The 24,211-nt window shown below is 42.3% G+C and overlaps 3 protein-coding genes across 8 annotated transcripts in view; 2 read left to right on the top strand and 1 right to left on the bottom strand.

The window, feature by feature from the left end:
• The first annotated feature begins 231 nt into the window (after nucleotides 1-231).
• nicol1 (NELL2 interacting cell ontogeny regulator 1) lies at nucleotides 232-1,951 on the top strand. 2 transcript variants are annotated; one of them, XM_086058436.1, is made up of 4 exons: nucleotides 232-384; nucleotides 465-595; nucleotides 931-1,019; nucleotides 1,384-1,951. In XM_086058436.1, the coding sequence occupies exons 2-4, from the start codon at nucleotides 475-477 to the stop codon at nucleotides 1,450-1,452; spliced, it is 279 nt and encodes a 92-aa protein (XP_085914562.1). In that variant the 5' UTR covers nucleotides 232-384; nucleotides 465-474; the 3' UTR covers nucleotides 1,453-1,951. The 2 variants fall into 2 exon arrangements, with proteins under 2 accessions (XP_085914562.1, XP_085914561.1); XM_086058435.1 differs by having other exon boundaries at nucleotides 263-384; nucleotides 449-595.
• A 1,765-nt stretch (nucleotides 1,952-3,716) lies between these two features.
• aspnat (aspartate N-acetyltransferase) lies at nucleotides 3,717-13,549 on the top strand. The gene is made up of 3 exons (XM_086058433.1): nucleotides 3,717-4,296; nucleotides 5,028-5,192; nucleotides 8,656-13,549. Exons 1-3 carry the CDS (start codon nucleotides 4,005-4,007, stop codon nucleotides 9,021-9,023), a joined length of 825 nt encoding a protein of 274 aa, XP_085914559.1. The 5' UTR covers nucleotides 3,717-4,004; the 3' UTR covers nucleotides 9,024-13,549.
• A 981-nt stretch (nucleotides 13,550-14,530) lies between these two features.
• LOC147159539 (HAUS augmin-like complex subunit 3) overlaps nucleotides 14,531-24,211 on the bottom strand; it is a 26,679-nt gene continuing 16,998 nt past the window's right edge. For all 5 annotated transcript variants that reach the window (XM_086058421.1, XM_086058423.1, XM_086058424.1 and 2 more), the window contains 13 exons: nucleotides 24,110-24,166; nucleotides 23,951-24,007; nucleotides 23,806-23,871; nucleotides 21,641-21,698; nucleotides 20,543-20,620; nucleotides 20,002-20,113; nucleotides 19,051-19,133; nucleotides 17,724-17,855; nucleotides 16,115-16,225; nucleotides 15,913-15,991; nucleotides 15,503-15,570; nucleotides 15,363-15,424; nucleotides 14,531-15,207 (listed from right to left, as the gene is read on the bottom strand). In XM_086058421.1, coding sequence (XP_085914547.1) covers nucleotides 15,133-15,207; nucleotides 15,363-15,424; nucleotides 15,503-15,570; nucleotides 15,913-15,991; nucleotides 16,115-16,225; nucleotides 17,724-17,855; nucleotides 19,051-19,133; nucleotides 20,002-20,113; nucleotides 20,543-20,620; nucleotides 21,641-21,698; nucleotides 23,806-23,871; nucleotides 23,951-24,007; nucleotides 24,110-24,166 — 1,038 coding nt within the window. In that variant the 3' untranslated portion in view covers nucleotides 14,531-15,132. The remainder of the gene's footprint in view (nucleotides 15,208-15,362; nucleotides 15,425-15,502; nucleotides 15,571-15,912; nucleotides 15,992-16,114; nucleotides 16,226-17,723; nucleotides 17,856-19,050; nucleotides 19,134-20,001; nucleotides 20,114-20,542; nucleotides 20,621-21,640; nucleotides 21,699-23,805; nucleotides 23,872-23,950; nucleotides 24,008-24,109; nucleotides 24,167-24,211) is intronic.

The raw sequence follows: 24,211 nt of genomic DNA, 5'->3' as shown, positions 1-24,211 counted from the left end.
TTGTGTTTGGTTTAAATAGAATACAAATCTGTACTAAACTTACTTATTTTCAATTTGTACTTTCCATTGAATTATTAAATCAGTATTTGGACCTTCACCAGCCTTTTTATTTGTTGTTTTTATTATTTATTTATTTTTACAGAAATAATCCACTTATTATTATTACTATTAATATTATAATGATTATAAATCGGTTTCTGGATGACGGTGTGTACTCACAGTTCCATAATCTCAATTTTAATTTTGAGGTCAGGCAGGGTACTGTTTTACCATCAAGGGACACGGCGAGCCGTGCGCATGCGCAACCTCTACATTTAAAAACATCTCCACGGGCATTTCTCGCTGACTTGGTGTTCCGGATAACATTCCGTCGACATATTCGGGGTAGGTAAACGGACCCCCGCCTTGTCAATACAACGCATTGTTGCATCCGTGCAAATCATTTCAGAAATCCACACGCTTAGGTATTGGATCATGGCATCCGGAGGTACGATGCAGGCAGCGATGCTGCTCCTGTTGGCGGCCCAGCTCGTCCTGTGCCGTGGCGGTGCTGCGGATGTGGACCGAGAGACCGGGACCGTCATCCCCGCGGAAAGTAGGTGCTCTTTTGGGTCACAATGGCCAGCCAGTTCCGATATAATAAAACTACAGGGGAGGGAGTTGACCTTTTTTTTTTTTTTTTTTTTAACGTAGCGTATGTCGGAAAACGTCGTAGTTTATATCACTATTGTAGCCTACGTCTTAATAACAGCTAAATATTTTATGTGTCTTCTTGTGCTTTTTGTTTGTTGTTGTTGTTGTTGTTGTTTTTTATCGCGGTCGTAGTCTGTCACTAACCTATACCAGCACAGTAGTTCAGCAAGTCCGCTTATGAATATTCAGGATGAGCTAAATATAGTTATAATAAAGCAATGCTGTCTCTTTTTCCAGGTCGCCCATGCGTCGACTGCCATGCATTTGAGTTCATGCAGAGGGCCCTACAGGACCTAAAAAAGACTGCTTTCAACCTAGATGCCAGGGTTTGGATGACCATTTTCATTCATTTCCTAAAAATATTGCTTCCGAATACAATATTCTGTGTGTACCACAAGTGTACAGTAGGCATTTAAATTGTATTTTTTATTTTTATTTTAAATACCAGCTCTTAAAGGTATCATTTAATAGTTTTGAAGGTGAACTACAGGTTGGCAGAGATGGCAAACATATTCTGAAACTGCACTAAATAGAAGCTTTGGTACTTATGTAAAGATAATGGTAAAAGTTGATTCAACTTTAAAGCCACACACATTCATAGTCATAGATACTATCATGTAGAACTTGGAGATGTTGGACAAAAATTATACCTGCACCTAACATTCACATTTGTGTTGTTTTGCGGCACAGACAGAGACGCTGGTGCTGAGGGCGGAGAGGCGGGCTCTTTGCGACTGCATGCCCAGCTCGCTGCGCTGAATCCTCAGAATGCTGACAGCTCTTCCAAAATACTCATGTACTGCCATTTTTGACTCCCAACGCAGCGGACGCTTTATTTTAAGCTCTTCTCATGTCCGTAGAGCATTTTACTTGGAAATGGGTATTTAAAACACAAGGCACGGAATTGAATGACATGTTTTTTGTTTGTTTTGAGCAAGAAAACTTTGAGAGAGACTTAACTGATATTTGTTGGGCTTTCCTTAGCACAGCACTGTAGCATGATTTCACAGCACCTTTTTGTAAACGTAGAGTGTATGTATAGATTTTAAGGTGACATAAATATTGATATGTAACTATTTATCCACACTGTACTGTAATATTCACTTAATGGGTTTGTAATGGAGGCAAATGTGACAAGTATGCGTTACTGTTACCGTTATTATATGTAGGTCAGTGTTCAAATCAAATAATGTGAATATTTTGTTCTTGTGATGGTTTCTGTGTGTGGGATGCTCAAATAAAATGTGTGTACTTACTATTTTTCATTGCATTTACTGGTAGTTAAATTTATGGCCTAGAAGTTTACTGTAATTGTTGCGCTAGCATAGGTGAGTGGGACTCGGTGTAAGACTATGTTGCGTCTATCGCCTCAAAATGATTTATATATATATATATATATATATATATATATATATATATATATATATATATATATATATATATATATATATATATATATATATATATATATATATATATATATATATATATATATATGTATACACTCGCTCGGTTACCCAAATTGCAATGCCTCAAGTCCGCCGCTAAAAGGCGCCAGTGGACAATTCAGGGAGGCGGCTGTGTCGCAGCGATGCGCCATTCTCCCTCTTTGCTCGTTGCAAACCCTTCAGAAGGGAAATACTGGATAAATAGAGCCATAAAGTGGAAACTCAAGCGCCACCTGCAGTGGCCTGAAAGCAATAGCGTCACATATGCCTGGGAATGTGATGCACCCTGTGCAGTCATTCAACACAAACAGATCCCAATAATTGCATAGTTTGTCTGAATTAACCAAATTACTATTTCTTTGCAAATATGTGAAACTCTTGAGCCCTTTCCCATCAAAAAGTTTCACATGGGTCAATTTGACCCACAGCATATACAGGAGGGTTAAAAGTGCTAGTCCAGCCACACATTTGGGCGTTTTAGCTATTTAATATAGCCACTCTATTATGTACATTTTTGTATATAAATATAAGGGGCAAAACTGTATTTTTACTATTCAATCAAATTGTATTGCACATAAAATATTAGTAAATTGTATTTAAAAGTTAAATAAGCCTGAACTGATTAATACTTTGGCGCCATCAAGGTGTCAATGAACTATGTTGAAGAATTGAAGAGCTCCATTTTGTTTGTTAATATCTCGTAATCTAAGTTTACATGACATGACGCTATTTCATGTATTAATATTTACAAATAAGCATGCCGACTGTTTTAACATTACCTTATACAGAAGGATCGGAACATATTGTGTCAGAAGGGCGCGTTAGCAGAGTCACACAGGGTTGCTGCAAGAAGAGTCAAAGGTCACATGCAACTAGATTATTAGAACATGTGTGGAATAGCTGCATTTGGGCTTGTGGTTCACATTTACTTACGATTCCAAAGTTTGGGGTTCGAATCGCGACTAGGTTAGACTTGTTGATGGCTCTAAACTGTCTGTGTGAAATTGAGTGTGGATGGTTGTTAATTTGTTTGTCAAAGTGCCACGCAACTTGTGACGAGTCCAATAAGACCTTTGTCCACTAGGAGGCAGCACTGGTGACAAGCATTTAGGGCTGCAACTCCAGTTGTAAATGTGTATTGCATTGCAATGTATTGTAAAACTTACTGTGGTATAAAATGATGAAAGGTTATGGTGTGGTTGTGTGTGTGTGTGTGTGAGAATGGGGAGGGGTCGTCACTGTTACGTACTTGTCGCTTTTAGGGGACAGTGGCGCGGGGGCGTGGAATCACTGCAGTGCACCAGTCATCTGGCAGAGGATGCGCAACCGGGAACCACCTGACGGCAACAAAACTCCTTAAAAAAATGTTATATATTTATAAAAAAAAAAAAATATATATATATATATATATATATATTAGTTGCTTTAAAGTTGGTTGGGGTTCCAACGGTTACAAAGCTGCGAGAAATCCAAAGTTCCGTCGTTTGACGCATCATCACGGATGTAGATTTTGCAGCACTTCTACCCCTCCCTTCATATCGACCCAAATACGCGCACACAGGCTGTGGTACGGGTGCGATACAAAAGCGAGAGGGGGGGCCCCGCGTGTCTCTCCTCCTCCATCAGCATCTCACGGCTTCCACCAATCGCAGCAACGAGCGGACATCCATCCACACGCCCTGCCCCGCCTATAAATACAGCTGGAGGCAAACCGGCGAGCCTTGGTCGCCAGAATCGCTCAGGGTTGCAGCAGAACCCCCCTTCCTCCTCCTTCGTCTTCTCCCCATCCATCGTCTCTTCTTTCCATCCCCCCTTCCCAGATTTATTTTGAAAGGGAGGGGGGTCTACTCGGCGGCCACTTGCATGCATTGTTCGTCTCCCAAAATGGTTTGCGAGACTAAAATAGTTGCGGACGAACACGATGCTATACCCGGGAGCAAAAAGGAGCCTATGATGTGGAGCGCCGCCTCGTCCGCGTCCGGCGAGGCCAAGGACGTGAGGCGGGAGGCGGTGTTCATCCGCGAGTTCGAGCGCGGCGACCAGGAGGAGGTGCGGCGCATCTTCTACGAGGGCATCATGGAGAGGATACCCAACACGGCGCTTCGGGGGCTCGGCCAGCAACCCCAAACCCAGTTTTTGTACGCGTTTCTCACAGGTAAGCCCTCAGTCCTGTTCGCCTTTTCTTTCTTTCTTACGCATGCGCGCGCCATTTGAACACGAATCGTTCCACAGGTGTTTGACGCACTGAGTGTAAATTTGTTGCAACACCGGCAACAAAAGGCATGGGTGGCCGCACTGCGCATGCGCGGTTACTGGCGGGCAAGCCTGCAGTTGAGGCGACGACACGGGCCTCGCATGGAATGAATGAGCGAATTTGGACCTCCCCACAAAAGTCAGGCCACCACTACCCCTTTCTTTCATAAGGTTTGGAATTCACAGCTTCAAAACTGCTCATGCTCCTTTGGGCCCCCTAGCATCAAACCTGCGTACTTACTCCAACATGGCTTCCTCAATTTTACAAGCCATCTTACACAGAAAATGGACATCCTAAACAAAATTGACGCATGGGTTGAGTGGTATAAAAAGATTGTTTTTAACATGAAATAATAGACTGCTTATCATTCAAGGTGAAAGTTTACCCTGAAAAGGACAAGTGCTATAAAAAGGATGGATGGCCTATAGCAAAACTGATCCATGGGTTAAGAGTGGGGATAAAATAGTTTATTTTCAACACTGGCATGCATTAAGCTGTTCATCATCTGAGGTGGAATTTTACTCTTAAAAGACGTATAAACAAGATAGATGGATTTGTTATCTTTTTGTGTCTCACCCTTTTGATTCTCTCTTCTGACAGGTTTGGTTTGTTTTCTTCCCATTTCTCTGCAGTCATGTGCTTTTTTGTGACCAAATCGCTGGCGCTGACCTGCTGCGCACCGCTGGCACTCATGGGCGTTCGCTACTACTACAGCGGGAAAGTCATCCACAGTTACCTGGATCATGCCTTGCACACGGACATGGCCGACATAGAGGCTTATTACATGAAGCCCGCAGGTAAGACTTGAGGGGTCAACATTTTTTAGAATGAAAGGGGGGTGGGGGGCACTGACACTTTGTGTGTGTGTGTGTGGGGGGGGGGTGTATGTGTGTGTGTGTGTCCAATATGTTGCCCCTCCTACCGACATGTTTCCATTTCCTTCCCCCCACTTTCCTTCACTCTTGAAGACCTGAAGGGAGGTTGGGGGGATGGGGGGGGGGGGCTGTTCAGCATCACCATTGATTCGCCTAGCTCGGTATTCAGGCATCAGTGCTCTTGCACAATGTAAAGTGAACTGGTGGGGAGGGAGTACTTGAACCTCAGTTTTGCAGTTATTTGCACTTGTGAGGATTTTAGTTCAGGAAATGATTGGGGTGACACAAAAAAAAGATATACATGTAGATGCCGAAGTGGTTCACAATTCAAAAGCAAGGCTGAAGGTTATGACCTTAAAATAAAATCTCGTATTTGCTTTGTGCCGCGAGGCAAAAACAAGGCCAGGACCCAGGATGCAGAGACAGGAGCAAACAGTTGATTTGCTCTCAATCGATCAACAGAAAGTCACCTTGCTCAGGGAAAAATATTAGAACACAAAGTAGCAACTGAAAATCACCTTACTTAAACCAGGGAGAGACTCATAAAAAGAAAAAAGGTGTGTAAGCAAGGCTGTGCCTGCGATGTTTGCGCCGCCTCCTGCCACGCTCCGGAACTGTAGAGAGAGAGAGAGAGAAACAAAACCATGACACTTTGAATTTGAATCAGCAAATGACAATTATAGCATTTCTCTGACTTCCAAACAAGTTTTTTTTTCTCTGTCATGTAGCAACCTCAAGAAACATTTCAAAGCACATACCTCGGGGCAAAAGTTTCCAATATGTTGATAAATTCAGTGCGATTGGTTACCGGGCTCCTTTTTTGTCCTAATGTGAAAAAGATTTTGCTCATGTTGCCCGATCTTATCGGAATTTAAAAGTCGTGAGTCACTTTCTTGGAAAACAATCGTGAGAGGAAAATACATTGCGTTGGCAAGCCTGACTGTGCTTTTGTAAATTAGATCCACTAAGAGGGCCCAAATATCTTCATCTCTTTCCCTATGCTGTGGGAGCAATAAAGCCGTAATAGGTTGATCAGGCAATCAATGTTAGTTAATCAAGGGGCGAGTTAATAACAAACGTTGGCCGCAAATAGCCCGAAGCGTTCTCATCACTCGGGAGTGGCCCATTGCGAAGGAGGTGGATATAATAGAACGAGCTAAAGCCTTAATGGCTGTGTGTGATACACGCTCACTCTGTTTAATGAAGGGTTCATTTTAAGGCCCCAAGTGTGAGAGCTTTGAGCGAGAGAGGGAGGGAGAAAGTCCAGCAAGTGTTGGATAAATGGAAATCTGCAGGAGGAATAGATAAATCCGATTATGTTAACCGTTGTATCGGATTCGCTTGAAAGTTTTGAGGGTGTCGAAATCTGGAGGAAAAAAAAGCATGCAAAATGAGAAAGTTCAAGTGAAAGAGGAGGGTAAAAAAGAAAAAATGAGCAAAACAAGAGAAGAAAAGGGGAAAGAGAAAAGAGCAGGAGAACAATGGAAAAATGAACGGGGAAAAAAATCAGGAAAAGATAAATAAAGGAGAAAAAGAAAAAAAGGTTCAAGTAGAGTAAATGAGAAAAAGGACAAGAAAGGAAAAGCAGAAGAAAAGAAACAAGAACAAAAAATATGGAAAAAAGTTTGGAGAAAGAAAAAGGAGAAAAGGGGAAAAAGAAGAGGAAATTGAAAAATGCAAAATGGGAAAAAACAAAAGAAAAATATTTGAGTGAATTGAAAAAGAAAAAACGGGAAAAAAATAAGAAGAAAAAGGTTCAAATAAGATGAAAGAAAAAGAGTAACAAGGGAAAAGATTTGAAAGAGGGATAAAAGTGACAAAAACGGAGAGGAGAAAAATTAAGAAAAAAGGAAAATGATGAAACAAAGGTGCAATTAAATAAGTTAAACACAAATGCAATAAAGAAAAAAAGAAAAAGGAAAAAAAGGAGAATTTTATTTAACAAAGGCACCCAAAAAAGAAGAAATCAGAACAAAAAGATTTTAGTAGAGAAAAAAGGACAAGTGGAAGAAGCCATGTGGATGTGAAATCGCCATGGCAACGTCAGAGATGCTCGTCCTAAAACAGGTCTGGTTGGCAATATATTGCGACACGTCCGCCTTGTTGCTTTATTCCTCCACTTGGTTTTAACCAACGCTGCTTTTACACAAAATGTAGCGCATGTGTAAAATAGAAGCCAGGAAACGATCGAACGGGGGCGCGGTGACATGTAAGGGACAGACGGAGATGTTGTCTTTTTTTTCGTCCCTCACCGTCCTCCTCCGTCTGATTTATTTCTCGCTCGGAGATCATCAGTATTCACAACGTCCCCTCCCCCTCTCCTCTCCTCTCATCTCCATCCTCCCCTCCCTTGCTCAGGATGTACGCCCTCGCAGCCATAATGGATCCTTTCAAGACTCCAGAACCTTCCATTTGTCTTGTAACAGTAGACCTAGATGGGAGAAAATGGCATGAAGAAGCTTTGAGGGACAACAGATTATTGGTGCGTTCAAGAACAGGCTTTTTTAAAAGCTGTGATGTCAGGGAGCTTTGAGATGATGACACCCTTCAACTGAAGTGGCAGAGTGCGAGCGTGTGTCTGTGTGTTACCCGCCCACAGAGACAAGAGGACGCATGCTTTTTCCTGCCTTTTCCCATTTCTGGCATTGGTTGCGGTCAGACAGATGGTCAGGAGGGCATTTTTGGAGCAACCCCCTCTTTGGCGCCAGTAAAACGCACACAAATACTGCAGCATGATTCCTTGTGAAAAAAGTAACTGGAGAAAAGGGGGAGGGGTTAATAGATGGGCAAAAATTGCAAGAAGAGGAAAAAAGAGAAAAAAGTGTGAAAAAAGGTTCAAGTGGAGTAGGAGACAAAAAGGGACAAAGAAAGAAAAAGAAAGAATATAGGAATAAATAAATAAAAAAGGGAAAAGAAAAGATTTGAGATGCTGAGAAAGGAGAAAATGGGAAAAGAAAGAATATGAAAAAAAGGAAGAAGAAAGGAAGAAAAAGTAAAAATGCAAGAAAAAGCAAAAAGATAAAATTAGCCAGAGGAACTTTTTAAAAAGGGGTCAAATAGAAGAAATTAATCAAAAGGGGGAATAAATGATAAGCCAAGGAGAGAGAAAACAAAAAGGGGGAAAAGGAAAGAAGAACAAGACAATAATGCAATGCGAAAAGCAAGAAAAGGAAAGAAAAAAGAAAAGTCACCTTAGCTTAATGCTAACAAACAATGCAAAACACCATAGAAAGGTTAACAAATAGCATCAGTGTCTTGGTCTTACAACCCTTTAAGCCTCTAATTATTGAACACAATATTATAGAGTGTTATTTTTCATATTACCTTCCCCCCCTTTTTTTATGACTAAACATATTAACAGCATTTTTCCACATCTGCCTCCCAGGCTCCTGTTTCTGGGTAGCAATGTTGGACGGCCGCGTGGTGGGCATCGTGGCGGCGCAAGGCCGCGAGGACGACAACACAGTGGAGCTACGCCGCATGTCGGTGGATTCTCGCTACCGCGGCAAAGGCATCGCCAAGGCCCTGGGTCGCCGAGTTCTGGAGTTCGCCGTGCGCAACAACTATGCGGCGGTGGTCCTGGGCACCACGGCGGTCAAGATGGCCGCCCACAAGCTGTACGAGTCGCTGGGTTTCCGCCGAACGGGCCAGAGCGAGGACTACAGGCTGCCCGGGATGAGCCGCTCGGCGCCTGAGCGGCTGTTCTTCCAGATCCGGTACAGCCGGTACCGCCTGCAGCTCCGCGAGGAGTGAGAGGTAGCGAGAGATGGAGGAGGGAGGAACAGAGAGAGAGAGAGAGAGCGACTGCCCCCTCCTCTCCTCTGACAGCTTTTATTTATTTGATTTGACATAATCACTTACTTTCAAGTCACTAACATTTATCATCGCTTCATACTTCCATTGTTGCTTTTTGTAGTATTTTTGTTTGGCATTTCCACATTTTTTGCTCTCAATTTTTTTTTAAATATCTGTTTTGTTCCAAATGGAAATTAGTGGCAGCACTTCCATGGCCCTTTTGCTGTCAGGACCCCAGTATGATCAATAGCCCCATTCATCACTGGGACTGGGTGGGGATGGGGCCTATGTGGCATCTTTGATTGTGTTTGCAGTGTGCATTATCCACACACATACACAAGATGCCACGTTGTAGCACAGCCAACAAGAAAGAGGCACTCTTAAAACTCCTGGGTTCAAACTAACCTAAACTGGGTGAAATGCCTAAAAAAGGAACCCAGGGTTACTTATACCCAGCACATTGGAACGAGGATTTTTTCCCAGTACTATTCACAAATTTTTGCTATTTGCAGGTCCACTGTATTCACTGTGGCCCCACGTTGCATCTTCCCACCCGTCCCGCATTTTTTGTTTTCTGTTCCTTGAGCCGTTCTCTCTGTGATAGGTCGAGGTAACAGGAAGGGTCGAGTCTCACGCTGTTTGAACCGAAAATACCGCACACCTTCTATGTAAAATATGCCCGATACATTTAGTACGCAAAAGCAACAAATCTAATTTACACCCAAATTTGTCAAGAGGTGGTGCAGGTGACAAGAATCTCAAGGTACAGGATTAGATATTTGATTTATTTATTTTTTTTACCAGCAGCAATGTGGGGTATTGGTTAGCCTGTCTGCATCACAGCTCTGGCCTTCCTGTGTGAAGTTTGCATGTTGGCCAGCAAGCTGGTCTCGGAGTACCTGGAGCCAGAGATCTGCGAGGCAGACGCACTAACCTAAAATGAAAAATCACACAACAAGATGCTTGTTGGGTAATGAAGCACCAACTAGCAATACCTATGAATCTTCAGCACAAGAAAAGCCGATTTCCTTCTTTGTACATACAAAGCCAGCGACGTTGTTCATTCCACAAAAAGTATCATCATATCTTTTGTAAAAGTCAACTAAAGGGGGGTAAAATACACATAAACCTCATAACATGACCTTCCTTGTCTTCCCACCTCTCCCTTCCTCCCGTTTAATGAGTCTGTCTGCAACCCTGGGCCGAGACCCGACGCCCTCCCCCGACAACCTTTGACCTTCCTTGTTCTTGGCCTCAGCAATTTCCCACCATTTCTGCATGAGCCACCGAGAGCCTTGCCGCAATGCTTTGATGACGTCATTTTGAAGCTTGTCGGGGCCCCCTTGAACCTTAACCCTCTCTCGCCCCCCTTTGACCCCTCCACACACACACTGTCACGCATTCGATCCCTATTTGCGTGTGTGGAGACAAACCCAATGCAACACTGCCCCGGATGACATCTCACCTGCCAGCTAACCAAAACGCAGAATGCAAAAGCAATGCAATGCGGCATTGCCTGTGTATCCCGTGTGCCCTGAAAAAAAAAGTATAGACAACAAATAATTCATATATATTTATATATGCCTGCTATATATAATTATATAGAGACATATATATGACAATGTATTGCGCTACTTTCTTTTTAGATAAAAGATAATGTGAAACAATTGCATGGAATGTCTTTTTCTCCAATTGTAAAGGGGATTTTCTCAAAGCACACAATTTAGATTGAAAGCGGTTTCAATGACAAGTGTAAACAAGCCGGTGGTGGTTTGCATGGCATGTTTCACCCAAGCTCCAGCTAAATACTTTAACGTATACTCTATCTAAGCTCGAGCAAACAAAGCATCCATCATTATGGCGACCTATTTGAACGAGGTCGGAATAGCTTCAAAATTGTATCGTTGTCACCATCATGTGCAGTATGAATGTTTAGAATAAGAGGCGGCCTTGAGAGAGGTATCTCGGCCCGAGCTGATTGTGCTACATGCAAGATGATGACATGGAGTGGAATCAGTAACTTAAAGGCCTAAGTAGCTAAAAGGTGATTTGGAATTGTAACGTGCACTAATTATTGTTTTTTGTTTTGTTTACTACTTCAACCAGTTCTTAGTACAATGTAGGTTCTATATGCAACTTCTGTACAATCTCACCTTTCTTGGGTGGGTTTTCTGGTGTTTGTCAGTTTGTTCCCTATTGGTTCAGAAGGTATGCTGCATCGAGACCCCTGCCGCACGAGGGGGCCCGTTTACTTGAGTGCTTCAGGCCCCGCAGATCTTACTAGCAGGCACGAAGGCACAAATTGCCAAAGTTAAAACTCCTCCGTAGTGGCCCACAATCAAATCCAACTGTTAAAATGAAAAAAGATCAGTTGTTTTTCATTCGCAATCTAAGACAGCACAAATGCGCATACACATGCTGTGTGTGTTTTTACTCTGATGATGTCAAGGGGGTGAGCACCCATAGGCATGAATGTAAAGTACTTACATTAAGTTTTTTCTTCTTCTTTCATTTGATTTACTGTACTTTTGTGGGGATGGCAAGAAGTGATAAACATAAGGTTGTAAATAGCTCTATGGTCACCATTTTGTGTTTAAATTCGGCCAACCTGTCTGAATCAATCGCATCTTAAAAGAAGACCGTGACGTGGAATGTTCCACCTTCTGAAGAGGGCGAGGGAGCAGTAGAAAAAAAAAAGAAGTGTTTCGGGGGAATGCTGCAATGAGGAGGACATGGACTCCCTCTTTCTCTCCACCTCCGGTGAGAAGCTCGCTTCACTGTGGCCGACACAAAAAGGACTCACTCTGGATTGAGGTCACAGGTGCCAAGAACACTTCAGCACTTGTAGCACAACCGTGTCTTGTATTACAGTACAGGTTTTGATTGCTATTTTTTTTTCCCTGTGAGGAATACAGACAATGTTTGTATTCCAGACAGTCATCAGCATTTACTCAAGACGCCATTGCATGATGTATTACTCATACTGACCATTGGCTATTTTTTAGAAGTGGAAATCCAATGCCAAATGTGACAGTGATTGCTGCCTTTTTATTCCTTATGTGGCGATATTTTGTCGAAAACGCTATTATTTCGGAAAAAAATCCTGCCCACGTGCCATCGAATCGAGCAATAAACACAAGTAGGCAAAAGTACAACATACTTTCCCACATGGATTTTGTCATAATAATGCTGCAATGATGTTACACAATATCGCTCACGTTTAAGATTGAAGGTGTTCGATTGTACTTTTTTTTTTTTTTTTTATACGTTTATGTCGGCATATGCACAGATGTACCTCTGCATATTTGTATAAATGTCAATAAGAAGCAGTGGAATGGAAATATGAGTTCAAGCAGACAGGAAAGAAGTTTGTGCGGCAGCATCCCGAAGGTGGAAAATGGTTTTACTAGGACCACTTTGGTCACACTGTTGACGATAAAATGAGCCAAAATGCAACTCATAATAACTTTGGAAATTCAAAGCTTTGAACCTCTAAGCTTATAACTGTAAAATTGCATCATACATTTCCTGTAAATAGAATCTGGTGGTTATTTGTATTCACTTTGTAACAGAAACTGTACATTAAGATATACAAATACTGTTTTAAAAATATATAGGGCACTGATTCTTAGTAGTGATTGTTCAAACTCGGTCTGGACATTGTTTAAAACTAATGTACCGTAATTGTGTTCCCCCTCTCAAGTCTCAATATTACAATTTGCCTTCTATTACACTGCAATGTGGATTTGAACTCATTGTTCAGCCCGAGTTCAAACCCAGCCTTCCCTTTCCTGCCTGTCTGCTTGAACTCTGGAGATGCCCAAAGTGAGCTTAGTGCAGTCAAAAAGCACTGTCCAGCAACATGCCCTGTCATGACCGCTGTATGTTGCCGGGTAACGGCCTCACGCGCAGCGCTGCGGGGAACTGATATGCAGCCGCGGTTTTTCGAGGCAGGGCAGGCGGGTCAACCAGATGGTCGTAATAGAGGACTGGAAGGAGGGAATAGCTGATGGATGGTGGGATGTGAAGGCTTTGGGGGATGGGACTGAGGGAACTTTGTAATTGGTGTTAGGGAGAGAAGCTGAGTGGGGTGGGGGAAGCACTTATGCCACAGTGTGGAATTTGAGGAAAGGGGCCTGTCGTCACCGGAGGCAATGAGTAAATACTGTAGCACCTGAGGCCCGTTGACTGGGATAGTTTATGGAAGATGAGTTGGGAAGAGAATACAAAGTACATTTGAGATCAAGTGGCTGCAAGTGAACACTGATTATTCTTTTTTTTGTTTTGTTACATCAGTTCCCTGTCTGTCTCTCATGCTGTACCACCACACTGGAAACACTATCTGTGACAATGAACCCATTTAAAAAAATATATATATTTGCAACTGGAACGCTGTACAGGTGTAAATGTGGGGTTCCCTGCATTATGATGAACGTGGCTGTACATATATTGTATCAATTAAAAAAAAATGCATTAAGCTTGAACACATTTAGAACAGTCATTTGAAAATCTGCTTTTTTTTTGACACAATGCACAATTATATCCAAGTACTCACAAATCATACGGTTGCCATGGCAGCCTCAGAGGTTGCTCAAACTGTTGATGGTGCCAACGGACCCATCTTACTCCTGCCATAATAGGATCGCTCTAAAAGATAAATGAGGTGATGTAATTATGAAGCATAATGTCAGTCATTCTGAGGGCTGCATTTGTGAGTGTGTTCTATACCTGTCTGACTTTGGACACCCCTTCTCCTTAAATGCAGAGATCTCTGAAGAATGTGCACATGCCGGTCTCACACTTCGCTCTGCGGGGGAGGAGATTGGTGGGGGTGTGAGGGAGGGGGGCATCCACTCTTATACCAACAGAACAATGAGAGGATAGACGGCGAGATTTCCATAACACTGTCCAGTGAGAGGCTATGAGCTCTGCTCAGTGAGAGACTTTGTTCCAGAAAAAAAGAGTTGATGATAAAAGAAGTTTTACAAATTGTAGTCACATTGGGGTAGACACATGGGCCTGCAGTGGATTAAAAAAAAAAAAGTCTACACACCCCTGTTCAAATGCCAGGAGTTTGATGGGTGGTGCTAACATGATTCAAATGATATATCTTGGTCTTTTTGTCTATACCACAATAAGCTGGCCTTTGAACAGGGGTGTGTAGACTTTTTCTCTCCACTCTATATGGCAATACTTGGACCGATCATGAAGCTTGAGTGTAAAAATGAGTGTGGCTGACCGAGACAGAAACTCGGTTACTGTGCCTGGATGGCTGTGCGAGTGTATTCATGGTGGCCTGGTGGTGGAAACTGAGTCAGTGTGTGTGTGTGTGTGTGTGTTTGCAAAATGTGTACGAGTATTTGTGGAATGCATGTGTTTGTGTGAGGGGCTCCAATCAAGCGGGGGGTCAAGCCAAGTGAGTACTGTTAGAGGAGGGGGGAACAAATAAAGAGAGGGGCTCGAGGTAGAATTGTATGCATGTATTACGCAAGAACCTGAACGCTTTATCAGACTAAAGTGCAGAACAACTATCTTGGAGAATTATCTTCTATGCAATATAAATACTGAAACCAATATATTAAGTTACACGAGAACATGCATGCTTTATAGAACAAAACATACAAGTGCAGAACAATTATTTTTGAACAATTATCTTATCCAGCACTGAAACAAATATAGTAAGTTATAAATAACCATTTTTAAATTGAACGCACGTTTAAGAGAGCGAGGGCACCTGTTAAAAAATTCAGTGAGTATAGTATTGACCCTGCGTGCTTAACCAAATACTGTATATGAACAATATCACTCATCTAAGTATGTAACGTGAGCGTGAGACAGAGAAACAGTGCGTAAAAAAGAGAGGAAGAACTGGTGCAATCCAGTCTGCGGCTCCTGCTGTTGCCCCCGGATACGGATGGAGTAAAAACGAGCGCTGGGAGCAGCTGCCGGGTTTCCATGGCGACATGGATGCTGGACAAATGAGCCGAAACATGAAGAAACGAGCGATGAAGACAGACACACACACACGCTCAAACATAGGGAGAGTGAGGTAAGATAGGGAGATGAGCTAAGCTGGAGGCATGTGAAGCGCAGACATGGAACCCCAGGACTTGCCACAAGAGACTGCCACCTTCAGGGGGACCTGTGAAACACACAAACATTGAATGTGCAGTATAAATACAGTGATTTGTATATTATGTACAGTATCAACAACGTATATATTTATAATGCATAAATGCATCCGGGAAATATCCTGAACACTATCCAAATAGCTGGTCCTCTTTTCCCGGCACTTACATTAATATGGACTCCCAAATGGTCAATGTGGCTCAAGGACTCCATGGTGCGCTTCACCAGAGCTGCACATATAGACACATTTTTCAGTTTGAAGTCTTATAAAAAGGAAATGCAATCCCTACGAAATCAGAGTTAGTCACCGGCAAACTCTTCCACCTGCGAGTCCTCCACTTCAAACAGGAGTTCTTCATTGAACTGAGCGATCAGCCTATGCAGCACAAAGAGACTATTTACCGTAATATTAAGCTTTCTTGCTTTACCAAAAGAACATTTTGGATGTTGTGAACATTTAGATGGCTTAGTTGTTCCCTGCTATACTGCGGTTGATTGGTTGCAGCCCAGCTAGGTTGCAGATTATTTAGTGACATTTCAAAATGGAGAACAAAAAGTGTATATGAAGTTTGTGGGGTGGGTTATGCTATAAAAAAAAAGTTTGTTTTTCCAACATGGTCTCACACTCTTAAAAATGAGGTGTTTTTTAATTAATTTTTTAAAGCATCTTTAAATGTGTATGCCCCCGCAATAAATGGGGGTTCACTCTATAGAGTACCTGGCAGAAAGTGTATCAGCGGTGGAGAGCATCTCGAAGGTTTGGATCATTGCTATCTTACAGAGGTCGGCCATGGAACCTGCACAGAAGAACACCATCAACAACAAATGTAATCCTTTTAAAAGCGTTCATATAAAAATTATTTAGTTTTCTCCATTGGAAGCAGAATGTGACAACGATTAAAATGAAGCATTTTACTGACCTTTGAGCACAAAGGCAATCGCCTGCTTCTCGGCTTGCATGCGTGGGGTTCTGTCTTCACAAGTGATATGTCGCACAGGGCGCTGGTGGCCCAGGAGGGAATGCACGAAACCTGAACAAAATGTAGATGTAATTATAGGTAAGCTGTTTTTAATGTGTTTTTTTCTGTAAAGGCAACATTTTTTTTTTCAAAACAACCATTGCATTTGACCTTGTTAATTGTGCAGAAGGTAGCACGGTGTGCTAGTGGTTAGAACGTCACCCTCACAGTTCTGAGGTTTGGGGCTGTGGTCTTCTTGTGTGGAGTTTGCATGTTCTCCCCGTGCTTAAGTGGATTTTCTCTTTCCACATTCCAAAAACCTGTCCTGTTTGTACCCGCCTCTACTGCTCAAAGTCACCTGGGATAGGTTCCAACTCATCTGCGACACTAATGAGTACCGGCTGTATAGAAAATGGATGGATGGATGAATTGCGCAAGAGTGAAGTGTTGGGGGAATGCACTTGCCGTCTATAATTCTGTGCACAATATCGGTGTACTTTAGCCCCAAAAAATGTGAAGTGGCATACAGATAACACAGTAACCCATGATCACATGCAGCTACGCGTCAATTTGGACACACACACTCCCACACACAGCAGACCAGTACATTCCAATAGTGGGACAATGGGCACGGCTTTACAACTAAATCCCTCCAGTATCCCTTACTGTGAGGAAAGTCAACCAGGGCATGGAACCTGAATGGCCCTCTTCCCATTTATGTACACGCACACACGCGCACACACTCTCACGGCCAAATATGCAGGAAGTGAGCTCACAACAGATACCAGCAAACACAAAACCCCTCCACTGACCCGTGACAACTTGCATGGGCCTTTTCGCAAAGGTCATGACCTTTGTACTGGGCCCCAGCGGCGCACTTTGAGGCCGCGAATGTTGCTTCCATGTGTGCACTGGCGTGGCTGTGAGTGACGCTGGAATGTGCTTGCTGACACTGTATCATCCCGTATGTTATGTATGGAAGTGCATGTGTGTGAACGAAAGGGATTTCCAGAATCTCCGAGTCACACACAGGGGAGATAAAACTCCTAGCAAATCCGTACACTCGCTTCTTCTGCTCAGTGCAGACTTACTGTAACAGCATTTTGTGTGTGAGCTGGAATGTTTTGGACTGGTTGCCAGTCAATCTCCGTCTTCATTTCTATTTCCTCTCATGCTCACATAATGGGCAAAAAGTGACCATTTAACCAAAGAATTTGGAAGGAAGACAAAATTCAAATCCGGGATGTCTCAAATGTGATGCAGGTGTGTTAACCACCCCAGCAACATGTTGCCCCCTCCTATTCATTATGTAATTAAAAATAATAGATTGTTGACACACTTCTGTTAAGTGCAGCCTTAACAGTATTTTGTAAGTTGAGTGTGTTCAAGTCTCAGGTGTGCTGCGTTGGCAGTTCAAGTCCAATATGCAGTTAACAGTATTGAGCTGCTGCAGTTTATCTTCATGCTGCCAATACGTGTGCATCCACTTCCTCGGCCAAGATCATTTCAAAGTGTTGGTTGAAACCTCTGTCCTAAGCAAAATCAACCTCGGGGGAAAAAACAAATGTACCTTGTGCACGGCACTGCTGGATAATCGCCACTGTGAAGGACTTCACTTTTGGGAATTTCAGGAAGAAGTTTTCTTGGAATCTGCGGGCCTCCAGTGATTTCACCCCCAAGGTGGTGGCTAGGCACTCACGACCTGTGGAGGGGCACTGTATGAGCAATATGTATTTGACAACTCTGTGCTTCCAACTATGTGAGGACAATTTTGAGAAAGACAAAATATTCTATTTGGATGCAATGATTAGGGCCCCGCCAATCAATTAGAATCAAGTACTGAATATTGTTACATATCTATTTCTTTTGAAAATGCAACTCTGGATGCTAACTAGGTGTTTTGCATTATTTGCTAGCTTTTAGCTAAGAGGACTTTTTTGGGGCATAGTAATCAATATTTACTAAACTTGTGCGTATCGTGAGGCGAGTGGAGTGAAGGTCACTGCCACTACATAGTGCTTGAATGAATGACAGCTCGTATCTAAAAAAAACTTAAGTTGGGTCACTTGTATCTCAAGGCACAACTGACTGTAGTTGACTCTGTATATGTGTGTGTAGCACAGATCTGCCCCTCCTCTGTGGCCTGATTAGTGTCCTGCAGAGAATGCTTCATCTTAGTATTCCGTCTCCACGACAACACATCTCTCCACTAGGCGCTGTCAGTCTATGCTGATCAGGAGCTCCCACCATTTATCTTCTGTTTACCCTCCTTCACCCCTCCTCTTCACTGGGCCCCATAACCCCTTTCCCCTACATTCGCCCTCATCTTTTTCGTGCCGCAGTCCTTCATTATTTCCCAGCATCAGCATTTTAACCTCGCTCATCATAGAACCTGTGTCTGGCCAGATTGATAGCAATTATACGCGCCAACATCAACATGGTTGTTGCATGTCACCAACATGTCATGATGAACAAGAGTCCATGTGCACTCATGAGCAAAAGCACGTGTGAGGACCATAAATAGGTCACCGGTGACATACACACACACACAAAATAGATTCTATACAGACCACGAGGGCCCATTATCCGTTTATCTTTATTTACTCCACAACATGAAAGAAACATACTTGTGCAACATGTGCACAAAGTGCTATGATATCGGCTTTTTATATTTTCACTTTGATGGCATGAGTTTGTGCTCAAATGGCAGCATGGTGAGTAGCGGTTTGCCTCACAGCCGAGAGGTCTAGGCTCGAACCTCTGTTCACGCAAACCTTTCTGGAGTTTTTCAGCGTGTACCTCCTCTTTTACCCCAAACTCAGCTGGCACAGGCTTCAGCTCACCCATGGCCTTAATTAATCCAAGCCCTATAGAAAGTAGATGCCATTTGTACTAACCGGTCCCATACAAAATGGAGGACACAATGTGCTTGGCTTCCTCTATGTCTGCTGATGTCACCTCAAGCAGGAGCTTCTGCGCCCTGAAACAGACAACTGAAATGAATATCATTGATATCAAACTGGGAATCAAATGTTAATGTAATTGAAATTATATGTTATGTGATTACAATGAAGGAATGTAGATCAGGAGCTAGAAGAGGGGACGTATTCAGGACAGGGAAGGAACATGTAGCAGTCAGGAAAGGACAGAGACAGCAATGAGTAGTGATGTGAGGAAGCATCCGACAGGGTGTGATGACATGACATGACGCCTCTCCAAAGTGACGTTTCTGGAGTGCTGACGAGGCGCTGCCACTGCTCATCAGAGTATCAATGTCAGGATGCATTTCCTCAAGCTTTGTCCCATAAACACATGCTTTTTCTGTTCTTGCGGTAGCTTCATATGAAGGGCATAAAAGGGATGTTTTTGAACGTTAGGTTAGTACTGATTGCCCCTGAATTTGATTAACCTGTGGTTCTAAAAAAGAACTGTGCAAGCAACATACCGGTACATTGACATGAAAAGGGGTCTTAAAAAGTCCCAAAAGTTTAATGCTAAAGGACCTGTAAAGGCCGATAACATGTGGCCTTTGACACCAGGCTCATGCTCTTAGGATCAAAGATCTCACTGCTATAAAGCATTGGATCGATACTGCCTCCTGCTGGATGAGCAACAGCAAAGAAGCTTATCGCAATTGGAAACTCAGTTTGCATAATCCTGCTAAATTTTAAAGAGACAGTCTACGTCAGAGTGGAGCCAAGATTAAATTGGCTGTTGCAAATCACTTCCGCACGTAAGATTTAAAAAAAAAAAAGGTACCAAGCAAACCCCTTCGAAATGAAGGCAGAAATGCATTTTGTGCTGAGAAATACTACGAATATAAAACCTGTCATATGTGTTAAACCCACCATTCAGAGACTAAAACGGCATAGACATCAGCCTCAGGGTCAGTAACAAGGCGGAGCAGTTCGCGGTCACCGGAGAAGTGAGCCAGGAGTCGCGGCTCCAATTGGCAGAAGCCTGAAAATATCACACATTCATGCACAATATGACTCAAATAATAAATACACACAGTGAATCAACTGCCTGGTGTTAGGGTTAAATATCATCATTGTAAATTCTCCCTGAATGTAAACCAGAATAATTCGCATAACATTCTGACACGCATTATAACTTTTGACATGCCTCTGAGTTGAACCTTTCCTCGGGACACTGGCAATTGGATAGTGCTTTCTCATAAGTTAGTGAAGGACACGGAGAGGCTAGCCAAGTGAGGGCTTCCCTGAAGGAGTTGTTTCCATGGCAACCTGGCCTGACTACACAATGTGCGAGAATGCTTGTTTGGGTTGAAAAACTGTGTGCACCCTACAACAGCTTTATCTCTCTGCTTATATAATTGTGTAAAATGTCACTCTTGCCGGTGTATCTAACACTGTGTCATTACTTTACCTGCAGCAACAAATGTCCTGTCTTTTTCAGGTATGTATATGGCCCGAGGATGAATACTCTTCACATCTGGCTCGCTTCCTGTGGAGAATTAAGTCAGAAATGAAAAGTGTGAATACTTTATTTTCTGGTATCTATACTTGGAGTATTTATTTTTCAGGCAATGTTTTGATTTTACACCTTACATTTGAAAACATATCTATACTATCGACAATACATACAGTAGGCTCTTTACTTTTGGAAACCTTCAACAATGTAAAAAAAAAAAAAAAAGAGACCATGGTTGATTTATTGCTGGATCTTGGGGATTGATGGGTCATGGGGATGGAATAAACAGGGGCTATAAGATCAAAACATTTATGTATAATAATTTTATAGCTTGTGTTTGTTAAAAAAAAAACTACATGGGAAGAGGATATTGGAAAAAAAGTGTATTAACTTATAATCACAATACTGGGGGGGGGGGGGGGGGGATTTGTAATTCATCCCTTATGGACACTGCTTGCATCTCCTATGCTGGCCTTGGTGCTGATGATGCTACATCAACACGACAACAAAACAACATCAAGGTTTACTGACAGTGGAGAAAGTCGGACGTGAGGATGCTGGGGTGCTGATGGAGGAAAAGGCGGGATAGGAGGAGGAATGGGGGAAAATGAGAAGAAGGATTTGATGACAAGCAGCTTTTGGCGGCGAGCAGAGGTGCTGATGTTAGCGCCTATGAATCACCACGCACACATCTACATACAGAAAAAGTGCTGAGTGTGGCCCTGTGTGTCAAATAACACGGCCTGGCCATGCCAACAGATGGAGGAAACGGAATGGATGCTTTATTCTTCCACAAACAGGTCAATAAGTGTTTGCCGCGTGGATATGAAAAAAAAAAAAGGTCAACTGTCACTCATCTTTACTACCAGTCAAACAACCATAATAACATTTAATTTTGTTATAATTAATGAACCTACCAAGTAATAAAGTACTTAAGATTTACATTATTCTATTATTTGCAATAAATCAAAGAACCAGAGTCGTATTAAAGAATGGGATGGGCCATATATGGCCCCCGAGACATACATTGCCCACTTCAAGTGTGCTCCTTACCTTCGACGTGAGGCATCAACGTGACCTTAAGTGTCTCTCTTGGAATGGTTTCGAAGTTCTAGTGTGGGTTAAAAAAAAAACAGAAAGGATGTAAAAAATAACAAATTTTGAAAGCAGATACAGTCGACTCTGCAATAGTCCTCTGATTGGATTGACAGGTATTTAAAGTCATGTCAGTTTTACATTATTTATACAGTGCCAACTCGCCACAAACGTGAACAAACAAGAACCTCACCATAGGAATAATTTGGGAGAGGAGCGGGCTGTTATGGGTATGAGTGCCCACAAAGACAATAATGCCATTTTCACTTATGGATGCACTACATTTTAATTGAAACTCTAAATACTGTATACAAACTGTGATTCCAAAACACTTAACATGATTCTTGCCCTTAACAACAAATGGTGTACAATGATTGAAATGTGATATTATACTGTAAATATTAAAGTGATTTTTTTTAATAAAAGTTGAGAAGCCAATTAAATTTTGTTTGCCAGTGACTTGTAATGTCATATTCCAAATGATGTCAAATTATCTGGGACACCCTGTCTTTGTAATTAAATGTCATTTTTGAGACTCCACAAGCAGCAAATGTAAGTTCATACATGACACCGGATATCTTATTATTCAAGACTTTCCGACGCGTCTTTAAATAGCAGCAACCGTGCTCTAATCATTAGCCCAGCCCGGAGTAATCTGAGAAAAATGCTGCACATACACAGTTACATGGGCAGCTTTTTTTCCTGCAACGCAAGCTAAACAGAAAAGTGATCAGTCCCATTGCACGCACTCTGATGTAAAGAGTCAGCAATTTAATTTCAATCACCAATGATCTCCCTGCATCCACCTTTAGAAACATGGATGGTGTGCTGAAGGAACGGACACACCTACATGTGCTCGCTTTGACCCTTACAATGAGTGTAGTCATGTGTCATCTGAAGAAGGGGGTGAAGGGGGGAATACTCTGCTTCCGCACCTCATTTATTATTCAGCAGACATAGGGAGGGAGTGACAGAGGCAAGGGTTGGTGAGGAAGGACTGCAGAGGCAGGGTGTGGACACACAACAACAATGTAAATGTGCAACAGTGGCAACAATACAAACCAGTAGTCCAAGGGATAAAAGAGACAGACAGGGAAAGTGAATATATGGAAATATTATATAATATATATATATAACTACTCGTTAAACAGATGGAGCTGAAGTACTTCTGGAGGGCAGTGTTGGACAATTTAGTCCCTTTGCCGATTAAATGTGTAATCATAGAACATATGCGCATAAGAAAAACACAAACACACATTAGTATTTGCTTCACGTTGCGATTACAAACGCTAAAGCTCCCTCTGCACCGCATTGGCAGTAAGATTGGTGCTGACCTAGCACTAAAAAATGGAGTTGGGTGGGAGAGAGGTAGTGGGCATTATGACTCAGGGCAGTAACAGTTAGACTTTGACTTCCAGGAGATCTAAAAACAGATCAAGCAGGGGAGGGCGGAGGTTAGGAAATATTTCCTTAGCAGAAAAAAACCCCTTAAAAATACTTTAAACGTGAATTCTGAGATTTGTTTCAAAAGATAATTGCTAAAAATAGGCACAAAGACTGAGGACTATGCATGGCATAAGTACAACAATATCTAAAATGTCCAGCAGAAAATATGCCAATAGGATAAATACGATGAACCCCCATTTATTGCGTTCTATTGGCCATGCAGAAAGTCATTTTAACACACAAATTGAGTTAGCAGATAGATGCATACATTTTGCTAACAACACATTGAAAATTCACTCTAACCATGAATATACAGTAAATCTTATCAACATATATTAGGATATAATGCACACAGGATAACGTTCTGTCAGCAATGCATGTCATTTACTTCCTGCTGACACAAACCAAGCAGCATTTACTGTTTCATGATGAAGTAGGATAATTGATGTTTAATCGTTAAAACACCTGCTGATTATTATAATTTTGAGAAGGCCAAACATCAGCTGATACAATCAGCCTGGCTGATTAATTTGTCGCGCACTAGTAAAAACCTATGAATGATGATTTTTGCAATGCAGTGGAGATTTCAACAACAGACAAGTAGATACATTCCACACAAAAATCAAACCCTAACTGCTGGAATTCAGCACAAAGGATAGTTACACTTCTGCACTTACTGGCTTTGATGAGACGACTTTGCCCGTCACCACACTTGTCTGCGACCAGTTCGGGGAGATGTAACCCTGCAGAGTTGTCAAGAGTGAACAGGGAGGGAATTCCGTTTGTTTACACTCGAGATGCGCCACATCAAACCCAGCTCACCTTAGTCATCAGGTACATGTAAGTAGAGTCGACAAAGTTCAGCCTGGTTTGATTAACCTGACGGAAACAATGCAGACGTTAGTGAATTGCAGAGGAATCCAAGTCAAGTTCATCCTCAGACTATTAAGATTAGAATAGTGGCACCCAACCATGACATACTTTTCTATACTCTAAAATAATGTCTGGTAGAGGATGCAGATGCCGGTACATCTGCAACTGCAACAAAGACAGAGAATTAGTCTTTCAACAAATATTTCACTC

Source organism: Leptonotus elevatus, chromosome 17, assembly GCF_054856555.1.
Source record: "Leptonotus elevatus isolate MCC_2025b chromosome 17, RoL_Lele_1.0, whole genome shotgun sequence".
Taxonomy (NCBI): Eukaryota; Metazoa; Chordata; class Actinopteri; order Syngnathiformes; family Syngnathidae; genus Leptonotus; species Leptonotus elevatus.
Note: the sequence above shows the minus strand (reverse complement) of the source record. Positions and strands in the feature narration are given on the sequence as shown.